The sequence below is a fragment of the Cricetulus griseus genome, chromosome 2, assembly GCF_003668045.3.
Source record: "Cricetulus griseus strain 17A/GY chromosome 2, alternate assembly CriGri-PICRH-1.0, whole genome shotgun sequence".
NCBI classification, from domain to species: domain Eukaryota; kingdom Metazoa; phylum Chordata; class Mammalia; order Rodentia; family Cricetidae; genus Cricetulus; species Cricetulus griseus.
The window spans coordinates 147,471,123-147,489,773 of NC_048595.1; the positions used below are offsets into that span (position 1 = coordinate 147,471,123).

At 42.5% G+C, this 18,651-nt stretch overlaps 1 protein-coding gene across 1 annotated transcript in view; it reads left to right on the plus strand.

The window, feature by feature from the left end:
* Positions 1 to 17,068, plus strand: part of Ncoa2 (nuclear receptor coactivator 2) — a 245,696-nt gene extending 228,628 nt beyond the window's left edge. The window contains 8 exon segments of the mRNA XM_035438707.1: positions 2,642 to 2,807; positions 5,145 to 5,423; positions 5,811 to 5,888; positions 7,753 to 7,987; positions 9,624 to 9,801; positions 10,303 to 10,501; positions 12,225 to 12,314; positions 13,311 to 17,068. Of these exon segments, the coding sequence (XP_035294598.1) occupies positions 2,642 to 2,807; positions 5,145 to 5,423; positions 5,811 to 5,888; positions 7,753 to 7,987; positions 9,624 to 9,801; positions 10,303 to 10,501; positions 12,225 to 12,314; positions 13,311 to 13,322 (1,237 nt within the window). The 3' untranslated portion in view covers positions 13,323 to 17,068.
* The last annotated feature ends 1,583 nt before the right edge of the window (positions 17,069 to 18,651 follow it).

Below are 18,651 nucleotides of genomic sequence, written 5' to 3' on the forward strand. Positions count from 1 at the left end.
CACCTACCCCACATACATAGACATTTTCCACATAAAGCTGAGGAATGGGGTACTAATATGAGTACAGTGAGTCAGTAAACTATGTTCAGGAAGAGGAAGTTGAGGATATTGTGCTAGGACAGTTCTAGAGACCACAGACCTGGGACCAACGCAGGGAAGCTGTAGGTACTGCCTTAAACCATAGGGTTTGCATTTTTGATTTGCTTTTTCTTTTGATTTTTTGTTTGTTTGTTTGGGGCTTTGGGGGTTTTGTTTGTTTGTTTGTTTGTTTGAGACACGGTTTCTCTGTGTAGTCCTGGCTGTCTTGGAACTCACACAGATCTGCCTGTCTCTGCCTCCCAAGTGCTGGGATTATAGGCATGCACCCAGTGGGTTTGTGTTTTTCTACAGTGCTAGAGATCAAACCCAGGGCCTTGTGTGCTCTGCAAGCTCTCTGCCACTGGACTATCACCAGCCTGTTTTGCTTTTTAATATATACATATGTTTGGGGATTTTGATTAAGAAAAAAAATCTAAGAGTGTTGATGCATCTTTATTCCAGGACTTGGGGAGCAGAGGCAGGTGGATTACTGCAATTTCAAAGCCAGCCTGGCCTATGTAGTGAGTTTCAGACCCTGTCTCAGAAAAACAAAACACAACAATAACAAAACCGTATTTTATTATGCAGAAGTACATGCTTAACTTGGATGAACATGTGCATCTGTTTTCTGTTGTGAGTACTTGGTTGCTGCAGGGTGAAGAGGTCACTCTCATAAAGGATGAGGCTGAGCCCCTTCAACTCCCTGGCTAACTTCAGTGGGATAAAGATTGGCAAGTCTGTGCAGATTCCGCATAATCTGTCATGGTTAGATTTCACACTGCCCTGTCATTCACTGGTGGAGGAATCTGGGGAGGAATGTTGTTTTTGCAGTACACCTTCTGACAGAAGCTGACAGCTGTTGACACAGCTGGACAGAGGCTGTCCTAGTCAGGGTTGTCATTTTCTTGATGAAACACCATGACTAAAAACAAGCTGGGGAGGAAAGGTTTTATTTGGCTTATATTTCCATATCGCTGTTCATCATCAAAAGAAGTAATGCAGAAACCCAGAGGCAAGAGCTGATGCAGAAGCCATGGAGGAGTGCTGCTCACTGGCTTGCTCCCCCATGGCTTGCTCAGCCTGCTCTTTTGTAAAATGCAGGACTAGCAGCCCAGGGATGGCACCACCCACCATGGGCTGGCCCTCCCCCATTGACCACTAATTAAGAAAATGCCTTACAGTCTTGCCCACAGCCTAATCTTATGGAGGCATTCTCTCAGTTGAGGTTCCTTCCTCTCATGACTGTAGTTTGTGTCAAGTTGACATCAAACTAGCCAGCAAAGAGGCAATACTTTACTGCCTCACTAAATAGCTTCCCAGGCCTAAGGGGACATGATCAAGAGCTCACATCAGCTCTTGGTCTCCAGAACTTTCCATGAGCCCTACTCTGTCCAGTTATTGGTCATGCATATTGGGGATCTCCTAATGCCCCACCCATGTATGTACCTATATGGTTTCTCCCACACATTGCCATTTCTGTGCCCATTCTTTCAGCTCCTGAATTATAGCAGGAAAGAAGAAGACTGGTGAGATTTGTGTTTTAAAGATTAATTGGGGGAGTGTGGACTGTAGGAAAAAAGAAGTAGGTAGCACATTGTGAACACATCCAGTACAAGCAAGCTGTTCTTCCACAAGCCTCTTAGTGACAATAAGGGCAAGGGTGGAACTACCCATAATACATACACCCTTATGTATACATGCTCTTGTTGGGTGTTGATGGTGCACACCTTTAATCCCAGCACTCCAGAGGCAGAGACAAGCAAATCTCTGTGAGTTTGAGGCCAGCCTGGTTAACTCCAGAGTGAGTTCCAGGACAGCCAAGGCTACACAGAGAAACCTTGTCTTGAAAAAACAAAAAAGAAGAGAAATGGTAGTTTAGTGTGAAGATGCTATCTTGCACTACCTTACAGCAATTGCAGTTAGAAGGTTTGTGATTCCCTTCCCTTGGCACCTAACTCACAAAGACTAACAGCTACACTTCTTGAGAATTTTAATAAATGTTTGCAAATTCTGCTTCTGCATAAATACAAAGTTTCCTAGTAGCTCAGCCAATTTCACTCAAGCCCAGATTTAATTCAAGCGAGTGTAGCTTTTATGCTGATGAGTTGCTATTCTCTCCTATGTGGCCATCATAGCCTCCTATAGAAGTGACTATGATGAGAGTCACTGCTTCCTTCTGAAAGCTCCAGACTATTCCGTCCTGTCAGTGCAAAGTAGATACACACTTGAGACCAGTGTAAGTTTGTGAAAGAAGCTAGGCAGGTGGGTCCCCAACACAGAGATCAAAGTAGTTTTCATGGTGGTGCCTTTGAGACTTCCTACAAATGTGGGTACCTGACTAAGCTAAACCCCCTACTTTGCTAGCTATATAGTGGGAGAATGTAGAAACAAAACTGCTTCCATTTATATCTGGCCTTTATTAGCCTAAATAAAACGGGTTTTCGGGTGCATGTTTTCACAAGTCTTGTTTTGTTCAATGTTTGGCTGGAGTAAGCTCATCGCAGAAATGCTGGGAGTGAACTGGCATTTCCATCAGCCCATGGTGAAGTTTGTCTCTTTTCAGGCAGCCATTTGGCAGTTCCCCCGATGACCTGCTGTGTCCACATCCTGCAGCAGAGTCTCCAAGCGATGAGGGCGCTCTTCTAGACCAGCTGTATCTGGCCTTACGGAACTTCGATGGCCTTGAGGAGATTGATCGAGCTCTGGGGATCCCAGAACTGGTCAGCCAGGTAGGCCAGAGCACTGCAGGAGCCACAGGCTCCATAAGCAGGAGGTGTCTGCTCCAGCAGTCTACTCTGGGGTGCTTTTCACCTCCTAGTAGGCAGACCTGCCCCCCACCTCCTCCTCCTCCTCCTCCTGCTCCTGCTCCTCCACTACTTCCACATAAACCGTTGCCCAAGAAGCAAGTACCTGGGAATGACAGACTTGAATTACAGCAGAAAGGCATAAGCCAAAACCCAACTGGCCAATTCCCTCGTTGCTGATGGGCAGATGAAGAAAAGAGGTCAAAGAAACCACAAGTCACAAGTTCCTGGTGGCCTTTGCCCTTGCCCCTAGAAGGGGAGACAGTCTGAGCACAGGCTTCTGTCCTACCCATGCCTGTGCATTAGGGCAGGCGGCACCACTTGGAAAGGACTGTTTCATACATATGTAGCAGAAGTCATTGTAGGTGTGGCTGCAGCTGAAACACTTTGGCTCTTATGTGGGTGCCACCCATAATAATTTTAGGAATATTTAAACAAATAGGAATATTAAAAATGTCAATCACTGCCAGGCGGTAGTGGCACATGCCTTTAATCCCAGCACTCGGGAGGCAGAGGCAGGTGGATCTCTTTGAGTTCGAGACCAGCCTGATCTATAAGAGCTAGTTCCCTCGAAAACCAAAAAAAAACAAAAACAAGTCAGTCACCTCAGTGAGTCTAGTTAGCACTCTTCTTCCCACTTAGTTTACTTGAGGAGGTAACAGACTTGTAATTGTTTGTATTTCTTTGATTTGAGCTTGCCAGGGAGGAAGCACTCTCCTGGAGGCACTAAGACAGTGTGTCTGAAACTGCTCCCCGTCCCCCACTGGCAGCTGCTTCCCTGGGAAGCAGCCTCCTGGTTTGCTGAAGAAAGAGGGACCTAGAAAAGTCCTCACGCCCTTATCGCTGTCTTCCTTTCCATCAGCATCAACTCGTCTTTCTTTTTGTCACAAGTATCTTCCAAGGCCAGTGTCCTTGGACCTCCAGCATGTCACTACATCTGTGAGGAAGGTGACATCCATGAAGCATTAAAAATAATCTTGTCATAATTAACTCCCACAGTTTAGCAGACACAAGTAGGAGTTCGGACTTGTCAATTCATACTGAAAATAGTGCAATGGAAAGAAATGCTGCAGGTTACACGGTACACCCTGAATGAGGCCAGAAAGGAAATGGGGTAACTATTTCCTGTGGAACTGTTGGCTTCACCTTAGCATCAGCTAGAACTTAGCTCCTCAGTGATTATCACTGAGTCTATCCAGGTGACATTTTTAAATGTCCTTGGAGTTTTTGAGTGACCCGTAACACTTTGGTGGGTTTCCAAGGGTTTTTGGGGGGTTTTTTTGGGTTTTCGAGACAGGGTTTCTCTGTGTAGCTTTGGAGCCTATCCTGGCACTCGCTCTGGAGACCAGGCTGGCCTCGAACTCACAGAGATCTGCTTGCCTCTGCCTCCCGAGTGCTGGGATTAAAGGCGTGCGCCACCAACACCCGGCGGTTTTTTTTGTTTTTTAAGAGAGTATCTCATCTATAACCCAGCCTAGCCTTAGATTTACGGCAGTTCACCTGCCTTGGCCTCCAAAAAAATTGTAATGCCTTTTTAAATTAAAGCCAGTGTCAAGTCCTGTCTCCAAAAAAATTGTAATGCCTTTTTAAATTAAAGCCAGTGTCAAGTCACCATGTCTTTACCCTCCTTTTTAGTTTGTGCTGTCTCTAACATCTCCTCAGTTGTGCTAACTGAACTGCAGAAGGCATGTTTAGGTAGAATGGAGGAGGAGGGTGGGCATGTGTGGAGCCACCCCCAAAACATAATAGGCTATTACCCCACTGACGTCTCAAGTCCCACATCACAATGTGGACTGCAACCTATCATGTCTTAGCTAGAAAGACTTCCTGAAGTCAGAGTAAGGACAATGGTAGCTGGTTCCCTAACACTGCTAATGCTAGCTTGGCCAATCATTGCATTAAGATGATTGATAGAGGTTTGTGTGCTCAGTCAAAAGAGATAAAACCTGCCGATGTCTGCTCATCCCATGTTGGGTAGAGCATTATATCGCCATATCCCCCTTTTCCCACCCCCTTGAAAGAAGTGCTGTGGAGAGGTGGCCTTCACCCTTGCTTCTTCTCTTGGGTAATTGGATCTATTAAGCAAAGAGGCATTGTGTCAAATAAAAAGGGAAAGTAGACCAAGCTAAAAATACCTTGAAATAATTGGTACAGTATTTTTAAAGCATCAAATATGAGAGGAAGAGAAAGCTGCCTCCTATTTTTTTTAGTATAATCTCTTTAGTGGCTTTATTTATGGGCTCATTTGGGGTTTCTTTTCAGAGCCAAGCTGTAGATCCAGAACAGTTCTCAAGTCAAGAGGCTAACATGATGCTGGAGCAGAAGGCCCCTGTTTTCCCACAGCAGTATGCATCTCAGGCACAAATGGCCCAGGGTAACTATAATCCCATGCAAGATCCAAACTTTCATACCATGGGACAGCGGCCTAATTACACCACACTCCGTATGCAGCCCCGACCAGGCCTCAGGCCCACGGGCCTTGTGCAAAACCAGCCAAACCAACTGAGGCTTCAACTTCAGCATCGCCTCCAAGCACAGCAGGTTGGTTTTTTTCATGGAACCTTCAAAGCTGGGGGCTTGGGAAGATTAATGGGGGTTGGTATAGCAGTGAAGTATTAGAATTGGACTGGGGACTTTGTTAATTGGAAAAGGTGATTTGAAGTAAATATTTCCTGTTTTATAAAATGTGTTGAGCTGGGATAACCCTCTAATCCCAGCACTTGGGAGGCAGAGGCAGGTAGATCTCTGTGATTTTGAGGCCAGTCTGGTCTACATAGCGAGTTTCAGGTCTGCTGGAGCTACATAGAGAAAGAGAGACCCTGTCTCAAAAAGTATAGAATTGTAGGTCAGCTAGGGCTACACAGAAAGACCCTGTCTTGACTCATTCCCCTCCTAAAAAAGTTTTGGTTCCTACTTGTTTATATTTAGAATCGCCAGCCACTTATGAATCAAATCAGCAATGTGTCAAATGTGAACTTGACGCTGAGGCCTGGAGTACCAACACAGGTGAGGAGCCCTGAAGCTGTCTGTGTCCACTATGTCCCTTCAGCACCTCCTGTCATCCTTCCTCTTGCTTCTGCACACCCTGGACCTATCTAGCCTATCTTCTGAGTCCCTGCTTTAGTTCTCAGTGCCATTGTTATTGCCAGGGTCAGTTTATTCTTATCGTACACAAGAGTGATGTTACAGAAAGTCTTGACCAATTCTGATTCAAGTACCAGCTGATGTTCCCAAGAACACAGGCTTAGAGTCACAAGCCTTTGGTCACATCTTGTTCTCAGCACATAACCTTGTTTTTGTGGGAGTTTCTGTTTGCAGACATTTTCCATGTGTGTAATTTACTTGTGAACATAAATCTTGGTCAGTAGACTGTCTCAGAGCCAAACAAACCTCACCTAACACATGCATTTTCTCCATAAGCACACCTGCCTCTTACACTTGAGTACACTAGACAGTGCTGCACCAGCAGAAAGCATATTAGGTTCTATTGGGCCATATAAGAAACCTCTGGGGCTGGAGAGATGGCTCAGTGGTTGTTAAGAGTATTGACTGCTCTTCTAGAGGACCTGGGTTAAATTCCCAGAACCCACATGGCAGCTCACAATTATCTATAATTCCAGTTCCAGGGGACCAGACACCGGTGGCAAAACACCAATGTACATAAAATAAAAATAAATTTAAAAAAAAATCGAGGCCAGCCTGGTCTCCAGAGCGAGTGCCAGGATAGGCTCCAAAGCTACACAGAGAAACCCTGTCTCAAAAACCCAAAAAAAAAAAAAAAATTATAGGAGACAGAAGATAAAAAAAAGAAACCTCTGTACCGTTATGAGCCCATCACATGCTCCCCTTGGCTGGAAATGTGCATACTGAGCATCTGAAATCCTTTACTACTATACTCAGGTTCATAATTGGCCATGACAGTGCTGTGAATGTTAATGTGGGAATTACAAATAAACTTCAAAGTTGGCAAACTCACAAATGGCCAGGATGTGTCTTACACAACAGTGTACAGCCTCATATTGTCTCCTGAGAGCAAGCCCAGGGTCCCAGCTCTGCATCCATATCACTTAGCTACCCTGAGTAAAGAACATTCTGAGACCAGGTGCTTTGTGGGGGTCTGACCACACACCAGGGCCATGAAAGAACATTCCTCTACTGGGAAGGGACTTCCTCTTTGACTAAATGGGAGCAGGCAGAGTGTATACCTGTGTCTCCAGCCAAATCAGCCCTGGTGATCAGTGAAGTAAGAGAAGTCACTGCCAGATCACCCTCACCTCCATCCTTCTTGCAGTGCACCAGGTCTCCTTTAGCAGGAATGTGGTTTCTTGTTAGATTGGAATATTCCTTAAGAGAAACTAAACTGCTATCCTCGAGTGATGTCTTCTGCTGGGCATGGTGGCCCATGCCCTAATCCCAGCACTCAGCAGGCTGAAGCAAGAGAATAAGAGTTGATGCTCAATTTGAGCTACACACAACTTGGAGAGATGGCTCCTCTTCTAAAGTGGGTCAGAGTCATCTGTAAACTCTATTCCCTGGTGACTGGACCCCCTCCTCTGGCCTCCATGAGCACTGCACACACATGCTGCATAACACATGAAAATAAACACAAAGAGCCTTCCTGTAGGAAGCCTGTGCTCTTTGAAGCCCTTCAGATGACTGTATTCTCACAAACTGAGTTAGCTAACAGCACAGGGTTATAGAACCGTCACAGGTTGAACTTAGAAACTCACATGCTCACTCACTAGGTGTTCCAGTCTGAGTACTTTTCTTCATGTAATTTTATTTTCAAATGATCTTACATAGAGCATGCCATTGGTATCTGTTAACCTATCTACCCTTGGTTTTCTTTCATGGGTGCCCTCCATCTCAGGCTCCTATTAATGCACAGATGCTGGCCCAGAGGCAGAGGGAAATCCTCAACCAGCACCTTCGGCAGAGACAAATGCATCAGCAACAGCAGGTGCAGCAGCGAACTTTGATGATGAGAGGACAAGGGTTGAATATGACCCCAAGCATGGTGGCTCCTAGTGGTTTACCAGCAGCCATGAGCAATCCCCGGATTCCCCAGGCCAATGCCCAGCAGTTTCCATTTCCACCAAACTACGGTACTGGACTTATCCCCACCACCTTTCCTCTGCCCTTTCTCCCAGTGCCTCTCAGTCCTGGGTCACAGCTCCTCTCACTGCTCTTTGCATGTCTCTCAGATGAATCTGAGTAACCAGAGAATACTAGGAAACCTGGGAGGACACGTGGGGCCTGGCAGAAGTCCCCAAGTCCAGCACAGGGCCATGCTGTCTCTTAGCCCTGGTTCCTTCTTTTCTCTGGGTGCAGGTCTTACTTTAAGAATGACCAAAGTTAAGTGTGTTTGTGTCTCTGTGTGTGAACGTGCATGAGTGTCTAATGAATATAATACGCACACATGCACAAATATTGCTACTTATATTTAAATGTCTTGGAGACTGACACAAATCAATAGCTAGATACAAAATGTCAGAAGACAAAAATCAATTTAAATATTACAGATACTGTACAGCTTTTGAAAAATACTTTGTTATTGACAGCACTTATGAAAGAAGAAAAGAAAACCTTTAACGATTATACCAAATCTTTACTGAATAGGTAATTCTTGAAGTGTTGCATCAGAACCGCAATGGGAGACCTCTTTACTTCATATTGATTTATTCTTTAATGTCGGTCTAAGAGATGAGATAACAAGGATAATGTCAAGGAAATTTAATAATAACAAGGAAAATTAATATTTATGTGTGTCACATTCAATTAATAGTGGGATTATTAATAAATATCAGTGCTTACATGGACATTAAATGTTCCAAATGGTTCCCCTTTACCCTGTCTGAGTGATCTATAAGTAATGATAAAAGTCTTTGAGTTCAGGGCTAGCCTGGTCTATAGAGTGAGTTCCAGGACCAGGACTATACAAAGAAACCCTGTCTCAAAAAAAACCACAAAAAACACAAAAACAAAGGTAGTGTATTGATATGATAGAAACTTTTCTTTTGTGGCTTCTTTAAGTGCTGCACAAATATTAAGGAAATATTTCTGAATATGTTTCCATCTCTGAATGCCCTTTTCACCACCTTCCTTTCCCAGTGCTGTATTTCCTTTCTGATGGCTGAGGAAAGTCTGCTGAGAGCTCTTTCCTTTTCCTGTGAATTCTTTTCCTCTGAAACTAAACTGGAAACACACACTGAATGGTCCTGATTGCTAATCGAGATAGCACTTTGATATCACAATCCTTTCCAAAAACAAAACAAGGCAGTGTGGATGCAGATGGTATTTTCTAAAATATATTATGTCATTGTGAGATGATGTAATTTAGTTTAATGAAAAGTTATTCATATGTTGACTGTATTTAATGAGCCTAAACTAAATTTAAGCCATACAATTACAATGATACTTACATTTTTTAAAAAAATTTTAACCATTTACAATAAAAATGATATATACATGCAAACCCTTGGTTTGGAGGGTGTTAAGGAAAGAATGTCATTTCTCTGACTCAAGCCATGATGTTCAATGTGTGTCCTAGGACCCCTGTGACTATTATAGAGATTTCAAGTATGAAGACTTTTTTTTCCCCCATGCACTTCTATCTCAAATTAAATCCTTTTAATTGTACATAATCAAGTATTTGAAAGTTATTTTGTGTATACTTAATTTAGAATATTCCTTCTATGTTGTAGCCAACAATCTCTTTTGGACTTCTATTTTGTTTTTAAGGAATAAGTCAACAGCCTGATCCTGGCTTTACTGGGGCTACAACACCCCAGAGTCCTCTAATGTCCCCCCGGATGGCGCATACCCAGAGCCCCATGATGCAGCAATCTCAAGCCAACCCAGCCTACCAGCCCCCTTCAGACATGAATGGATGGGCTCAGGGGAGCATGGGTGGAAACAGGTAATATCACATTGCTGAGTCAGATATAAATGATCCCTTCAGGAAACTTGGTACAGGACATAGCCACCCCTTTCATCCATGTTTTTAAAAATGTATTTGCTAGAGCAAGCAAATTGCTAAGTAATCCAGTTTACTCTTTAGCAAAAATCAACAGAATTTTGCAAATGCCTAGCACAACATCTCATTTTGGAGTTGAAAGCAATGCCTGGAAGCAGTTTCCACTCCTAAGTGTAGAACTCCTGTGGAATGCAGTGACCCAGAGCCAGCTTTATGTGTGTGTGTGATATGAGCAAACAGAAAGCACCCAGCGGCTGGGAAAGTGGGAAGGTGTATGTCCTCTTGATAACATGTGCAAGGGAGAAAGCTTGATGATTCTGTTCCAGCATCACAGGCTGCCCCACCTGCATTCATACAGTTTAGAGTCACTCATTCTAGAACAAGTGTTCCAGACTGCTTGCCTCGGTTTACCATCAGCTCTAACACCTTTTCATTGTGTTCCAGCATGTTTTCACAACAGTCACCACCACACTTTGGGCAACAAGCAAACACCAGCATGTACAATAACAACATGAACATCAATGTGTCCATGGCAACCAACACAGGTGGCTTGAACAACATGAACCAGATGACAGGACAGATCAGCATGACCTCAGTGACCTCCGTGCCTACGTCTGGGCTGTCCTCCATGGGTCCTGAGCAGGTAAGTGCTGCAGAGAAGCAGCTCAGAATTTTCTAGTCTTGGCTTTTTGTCTGTTTGTGCCCTTCAGTCCCCTGTCTTTTTTGCTTTTTCGAGACAGGGTTTTTCTATGGCTTTGGAGGCTGCCCTGAACTCGGCTTTTTTTTTTTTTTTTTTTTTGGTTTTTGTTTTGTTTTGTTTTTGCCCATATCTATTTTGAAAAGTGTTTTTTCACCTTATTTTCACCTGTGCCAGTGAGATTTAACAAAAATAATTTTTAATGGTAAAACATTAGGAAGGATTCCTGACTGCTAAAGGGTTGGGTTTTTTTTTCTTCTTCTTAATTTTCACATCGTTAACATTTTTTATGATTTGGGAATTTAGAAATGGAGTGATAAGTGCTCTGAAGTTTTAGAACTAGCTTTGCCAAGTATGGTGATGCATGCCTTTAGTCCAGCTCTGAAAAGCCAGGTGGATCTCTGAGTTTGAGGCCAGTCTGGTCTACAGAGTGAGTTCCAGGACAGCCAGGGCTACACAGAAACCCTGACTAGAAAAATAATAATAATAATAATAATAATAATAATAATAATAATAATAACAAAAAAGGCTAGCTTTTTTCCAAAAGTAGATGGAAAGCATGGGCCACAATACCTGCCACCCAGTGCCGCTTGCTTTTCTTAATGAAAAGGCTGATGCACTGTTGTTTGTCTTCACTGCTGCAGTGCAGGTGCCATAGTTTGTTTTCTGGCCATTTTTTTTAATTTTTATTTTGTATTCCTGTGATCCCAGCACTTTAGTTCAAGGCCAGCCTGGACTACAGGAGACTATACCATAGAAAGGAAGGGAAGGACGGAAGACAAGAGAGAAGAAATGTGAGGTTGTTTGTTGACGCTCCTACACAGATGGACACTGGCGTTGTCTGATTCTCTCTGTTGGGCATGTGTGAGGCACATAGAGTGAGGCACACAGTGATACAGCAATACAGCATAGTCATAGACCAGCCTACCTAGGAATAGCTGGATGCATTTAGTAACTCAGACCATTTGAAATGTGTATATGGATTTAAATATTTTGACTATCAGAGTCAGTATAATAAGCCAAAAAAAATTGAAACCACAACTACAATGTGTCTTCTGACAAAACCATTCTCTACTAACATTGGTGAGATGGGGAGGGTGTAAAGTACTGGCTACTGAGCCTTGCAACCTGAGCTGGATCTTCAGGACTCACATGGTAGAGAGAACTGACCTCTGCCTCCACACTCATGGCATACATATAGCCACCACACTCAAAATAAAGGTAATAAAAAGGAAAAAAATTAAGAAATATGTAAATGCTAATGAGTAGTTTATTTGGCCAAAATCGGTTCACAAAAGCCTGCACTCTTGGGTATTCACACCTTGCTCTTGCTAATTAGTAACTTGCCTAAGAGTAAAGGTATCAGCATGTCAGGTGCTTCACAGTCACAGGGTTGAGTCACCAGTCTGATTCGAACCAGCTTTAAACATGCACACACACATGCACAAAGTGGAGGGATATAATTTTTTAAATGAAAATGTGCAAATAGAATTTACTTTTGAAGGCAAGTTAATATACAGTCACACTATCAGTGTGACTCCCATCTATACTGCCCCAAAATGTGCACATGGAAGAGCAGCTAGGCCTGTGAAGTCATTGTGATGGAGTCGTTTCTCCCCAGGGACATAAAACTAAAAATGGGAAATGTGTCATGTGTTGTCACCCTCAGGTAAATGACCCTGCTCTGAGGGGAGGCAACCTTTTCCCAAACCAACTGCCTGGAATGGACATGATCAAGCAGGAGGGAGATGCATCTCGGGTAAGCAACCGGAGGCAAGGGCGCAGCCAAGGTGACTGTGAATATTCTAAGTGCACTCTTAAATCAGTGGATTAAAAATAGCTGTAAAGGGAGCCGGTGAGTTCCAAGACAGCCTGGGCTACATAGTGAGACCCTGTCTCAAAAAGCAATGAAGGGAGGGAGAGAAGGAGAGAAGAAGAAAATGTCAGAAGGAATCTTCTTAGGTTGGGGGGTGCTCAGTTGATAAAGTGATTGTTATGCAAGCATGAGGACCTGAGTTCAAATCCCCACCTCCCAACTAACAATCTTGGCATGGTAGCACACATCTGCAACCCCAATACTTCAGGGAAGGAGAGAAGAAATAGGCAGATCCCAGCCAGTCTAGCTGAATCAAGGAACTTCAAGTTCAGTAAGACCCTGTCTCAAAGACCAAGGTAGAGAGTGATAGAGAAAGACACACACACACACACACACACACACACACACACGCACACACACACACACACACACACACACACACACACACACACACACACACACACGAACGAACGAAGTGGGTGTGAGTGGCAGTATGACCATTGTAGCCCAGGCACTCCTTAACCTTGAGGTCCTCTGCCTGTGCCTCCTTAGTGCTGGGATTATAGGCTTGTGCCACCATGCCTGAATGGAGGGATGTCTTTGGTAAGAAACTTGACACTGTTGGGTTTGTAAGAGTTGCATTCAGTTAAGAACAGCACCATCTGCCTTCCCATATCAGAAACATAACTGCTCATTAAATGTGTGGCCTTCAAGATTTGCGTTATCTAGAATAAGCTAGCATTTTGTGTTTTGTGATGGACATTGCATTGTTTTCATTTTTAAAAAAATAACAACTTGATACTGATATTCCCAGTATGGTGGACTGGTGCAAGGGGTAGAGAGTTTGAGATAAGCCAGGGCTGTAACAAAAAAAAAAAAAAAAACCAACTAAATGTAAAGAGCCCACTAACTTCACACTGCCTCTCTGTTTCCCTTCAGAAATACTGCTGACCCTACAGTTGCTGTTTGCTTCTGTCTTCAATCCATGGGGCTTACTTGCTCAAAACACTGACCAGTCTGCAGAGCTGCGTCTCTTTGTTCTGACCCACCTGACCTGCCACCGGTTCTCCCAGGACACCATCAGCAGACAGTTGGGCCCTGGCCCCAGCATAGGGTGTGCTGGATTGGCTGCCACTGGAAGAGCCGCCTCTCCTGGCCAGCCTGAAGCTCGCCTCCAGACCATCTCGCAGTCTGTTCACTGCATTCACCTTAGTGCAACTTAGATCTTTCCTGCAAAGTAAATGTCGACAGGCAAACTTCATACCCATTCAGATTGAATGTATTTAAATGTATGTATCTAAGGAGAACCGTGCTCTTGCTCTGTTCCTGTTGGGTTCCACACACTGGTTTCTTGCTTTGTTTTCCTTGGCTGATCAGTCTTGTACAAAAGATTATGATCCTATCTAGAGAAGAGAAAGGAATGTTTTTTCCACAAAGTTAAAGCTAAAACCTGCATTTGGGATGGGAGCAGGGCAGGCACTGTGGACAGCGCTGTCTGTGCTCTGAAGTGCCCGGTGAGGGACGACACAGCTGGAGTTGTATCTTGCAAAAGGCTGCCAACCACGGCAGAAGGAGTGTCCAGTTTTTGAGTAGGTGAAAAGGCACCGAAAGTAGGGCTGCTCACATTAGCAAGTATCTGCTCCAATTCTTCCTGTTTGTGAAAACCAAGCTGGTTCCCCTACACCAGGAAGAAAAAGAAATATTTATTTCTAAATTAAGTGTTTTTAGATTGATCAGGTGGTTTAAATTGGCATCTCTCCCTCCTATGACCCTGACCTCTCCCTCCCCTCCCTGCCTTTTCTTGTCCTTCCCACTTCTATTCTCTTAAATAAAAACAACAGCAACAGCCCAAGCTATAGAAACCAGGCTAGCCATTTATCCTGTCAATGTTTCTAGCCACTTGGCATCAGCTTACCATTGAAAATGCATTTCCTGTCAAGGAGAGGAACAAAGTGGAGACAATGTCAGTCAGGCTGAGACACCTGCTTAGGAAGGCCTGGGCTGCTGCATCCACTCTGACCTCCAAAATGAGAGATTACTAATGAAATCGACAGCAGACATCACGACAGATCTGACCTCTGCCATGGGTTTTTTTATTTTGTTTTTTAGCAGTGCTGACAAAGCCGAAGTTTTGTAAGGTACATAAAAATCCAATTTATATGTAAACAAGCAATAATTTAAGTTCAGAACTTACGTGTTTTAATTGTATAATTTTGTGAGGTATACATATTGTGGGATTGACGCAAAAATGAGGTACTTCAGTATTAAATTAGATGTTCATAGCGATGTCTCCTAAAGGTGTTTTTAAAGGCTGCCAATGCCTTGATCAGATCTGATTTGTAGACTTGAGACCTTTTGTTTTCTACACCTTGAGATTCTGCTCATGAATCATGTATCTAATCTATATGATATGCAGCCGCTGTAGGAACCAAGTCTTGATTTTATATGTTTATATTCTTTCTTAATAAACCTTAGAAAGACTATGCGTTACTAAGCAGCGCACTTTTATGGTTGTTTTTCCTTGCCCACTGTTGGGGGTGGAGGAGGGGTTACATTTGTTAATTGGTGTCAGTTTCAGACAACTGCAGTACCCAGAACTAAGACCTTCAATTCTCCTCAACCCCTGATATACATTCTTTCTTATCTAAATTTCAGAATGATACCTTTTGATGTCTAAAAACAAAGCATTTTATAATATCTCATTAGCCAAGCTTTCTAGGAACAGAGACGTTTTTCCTTGAAATTTGTTTATTCCTGGCAGGGTGAAAAACATATAAACTACCCTATTTATATTTGTATCTCTCTATATATCTACAGATTGTGGAAATATAGAAAGAGATATGACCCAAAGACAAATGGTAAACCATCTGAAAGTGTTGCTCCGTGCTAAAGAATTTTCTGGAAATTTGCATTTTGATATCTCTTTCCACTTTGAGAGGAATCTCAGTGCAGGGAGGTGGCCAAGGAACAGCACTTCCCAGTGGCCACCAGTTCATGTGTCTGCCCAAGGCTCCACTGTTGGCCACCAAACCACTGGGTTGCACAGCTGTGCTGGAAAAAGGGAGCAGATGGAGGCCCAGAACTCTAGGACCACACCCCAATAATGAGGCTCATGTGGTACACTACTGAATGTGACCCATTTTCAGATAAATTTTTAGAAATATGTGAGGTAGGATAACTTTTAACACGGCAGAAGAGAAAATGGAGTTTAAAACAGATTCATTTTGTTTTGAATTTTAAATCCCATTTCACTATAACACCAGCCACAAATCTATCTTTCAATGTTCATCCAATCTACCAGTTTTCTAATGTCCATCCCAACCAGACAAGTGTACAAAGCTAGCAGTCAGAATAACCTGTGATCATGACACAAAGAAGAGAGTGTAAGTTCTCTCTCAGTTCAGAGCAGTGATGCATTTTCTTTTCCATCTAATTAGGAAAATAAAATAAGTGAAGGAGACCTCTGATCATGTTCTCATAGAAGCCAATGCCAAATCAGTTCCTGTCATCAGTATTTCTCATGCTGTACACAATACATTTGTACTTGGTTTTTGTTTAACAGAACACAGGATCAGTGTTTTCTTATATTACTCAATGTGAAAAACATAATGTGAAAAGTATACACACCTTAACTTGGTTGTAAAACCCATTTAAGTGTTCATGTAACGTGGTAAGTTTTAAAAGTGAAGTGAGCTGTGTTACAACAGATTCGTTTGATTCAACGACTCAAACACCCCCTATGTGTATCTCTTACAACCTGTAATAATTGAAAGCAATGGTTTTTTGCAGTTTAAGATGCAATTTTTAATCTGTGTTTTAAAATGGAGTTCATATGGGTGTGACACATGAACTGGGAGGCACAGATCCACTTGCAGAACCCAAAGATACACAATCAATTTTGAAATGCAACTTAAGCCATTAATTGTTGGTGTGAATTTAAAATTTTCTAGTGTTTGTATGGTAGTATGCTGCCTAAGAGCAAAGCACTCTCTGCACAAAAGAAAATTACTGTAGTGGCTTCATTTTAATTAGAATTTTTCTCCCTGGTGTTTCTTTATAGACTAAAACAAAATCTTTTAAGTTTCTTACTACAGGTAAAAGCTATGTGCAAGAACCTCAAAATGCTAAAACCTAGCATAATGCCTTAGATCTGTTTTTAAGTCTTGTATATTCCTACATAGCTGTCCAATGTATTATATTTGTATAGTGAATTGTGTACAATTTTTGAATAAGTGCATCATCACTTACCCTTATGTTATTGAACAGTGATGATGATCCATTTCTTCAAACATTTAACTGTCATTTTTTCTTTGTCATTTGTGGGTTTTATTTGTACAGTTCCTCATGAAGTTGCATCTGAGATATGTGTATATGAAAAGATTATTACAAGGGTAAAATTAAGCAATATATTAACTATGGTTCTTCAGGAGAAAGCTTACAGTGTTTCAGGTTGTGATTTATTTTCAAAGCAGAGTTGACTCTGAACATCACTTTGTTCATCTGCATTGATGTTTGTATTTCTAGTGTGAGCAGTTTATGCAAAGGTAGATATATTCAGAGAAATTTTAAATACATTTATGCAAGTTACTATTGCTTTGCTGATGCTATTTGCTTATTTGATGTTAAATAATGCTATTGTAAATAAAGAATCTGTTGTTACTGCATCATTTAATAAATTTTAATGCCTTCGGGTTTTACATGGCTTTAGAGATTTTTAATGTGGATATAACATTATCTTTTGTAATTTGAATTTAAAAATACCTGAGAACTACTGGCTCAGTGGTTAAAAGCACTGGAGGCTCTTACAGAAGATCCAGGTTTGAAAGTCCTAGCACCCATATGTCATCTCAGAATCATCTATAAATCCATTGCAGGGGATCCAACCCACTCTTCTGGCTTCCACAAGCATCAGGCCCACACACAGTGCACAGATACACATGGAAGCAAAACACCTATAGACATAAGACATAAACTCTACAAAAAGGTTAAAGTCCTTGAGGGGCCAGACAGATGGCTGCTCTTCCAGAGGTCCTGAGTTCAATTCCCAACAACTACATGGTGGCTCACAGCCATCTAAAATGGCATCTATACATTAAAATATCAGTTATTAACATAAGGGCCAGTGTGTAATCTAATAGCCACCACCAAATAGCCTCATCTTTCACTTTAGAGAAATAAACCAATTTGTTGGATCTTTTTAAAATGACAACTGATGCCTGTGGTGGCTGGCATCTTGTTTCGGCAGTGAACTTGTGGTGGTGGCAAACTCTTCTGGTGTGCAGGCAAACATGCAGATAGAACACTATACATAATAAATATTTGTTTTTAAAAGACCTTGTCTTTTAAATTTTTTCTCAGGATTGGGGATTTAGCTCAGTGGTAGAGCGCTTGCTTAGCAAGCACAAGGCCCTGGGTTCAGTCCTCAGCCCTGGAAAAAAAAAAAAAGACAAAATGTTTCTCGTAAGCTGTAGAGATGGCTCAGTGATTAAAAATGCTTATTGGAGCCTGGGTGGTGGTGGTGCACACCTTTAATCCCAGCACTTGGGAGGCAGAGACAGGTGGATTTCTGTGAGTTCGAGGCCATCCTGGTTTACTGAGCAAGTTCCAGGACAGCCTCCAACGCTACAGAGAAATCCTGTCTTGAAAAACAAACAAATAAAAGAATGCTGGGGGTGGGGGAGGGACTGGAGAAGTGGCTCAGTTGTTTAAAAGCACTGACTTCTCTCCCAGAGGACCTAGGTTCAATTCCCAGCACCCACATGATAGCTCACAGCTGTCTGTAACTCCTGTTCCAGGGGATCTGACACTCAAACACAGACATACATGCAGGCAAAACATCGATGTAAATAAAATACAAATAAGTTATTTAAAAAAAAAAAAACAAACTGGGGGCTGGAGAGATGGCTCAGCGGTTAAGAGCACTGACTGCTCTTCCAGAGGTCCTGAGTTCAATTCCCAACAACCACATGGTGGCTCACAACCATCCACTATGAGATCTGGTGCCCTCTTCTGGTGTGCAGATATACATGGAAGCAGAATGTTGTATACATAATAAATAAATAAAATCTTTAAAAAAAAAACTGAGGTCAGTTCCAAGCATCCAGGTCGGGAGGCAGGCTCACAACTGCCTGTAACTCTCAATTCCAGGAAATCCAATGCACTCTTCTGGCCACTACAGGCACTGCACTCAGGTGCACATGTCCACACAGAGGAAACACCCATACACATTATTAAACATAACTATCTTTAAAAAAAAAAAAAAGACCTTGACATGGCAGTT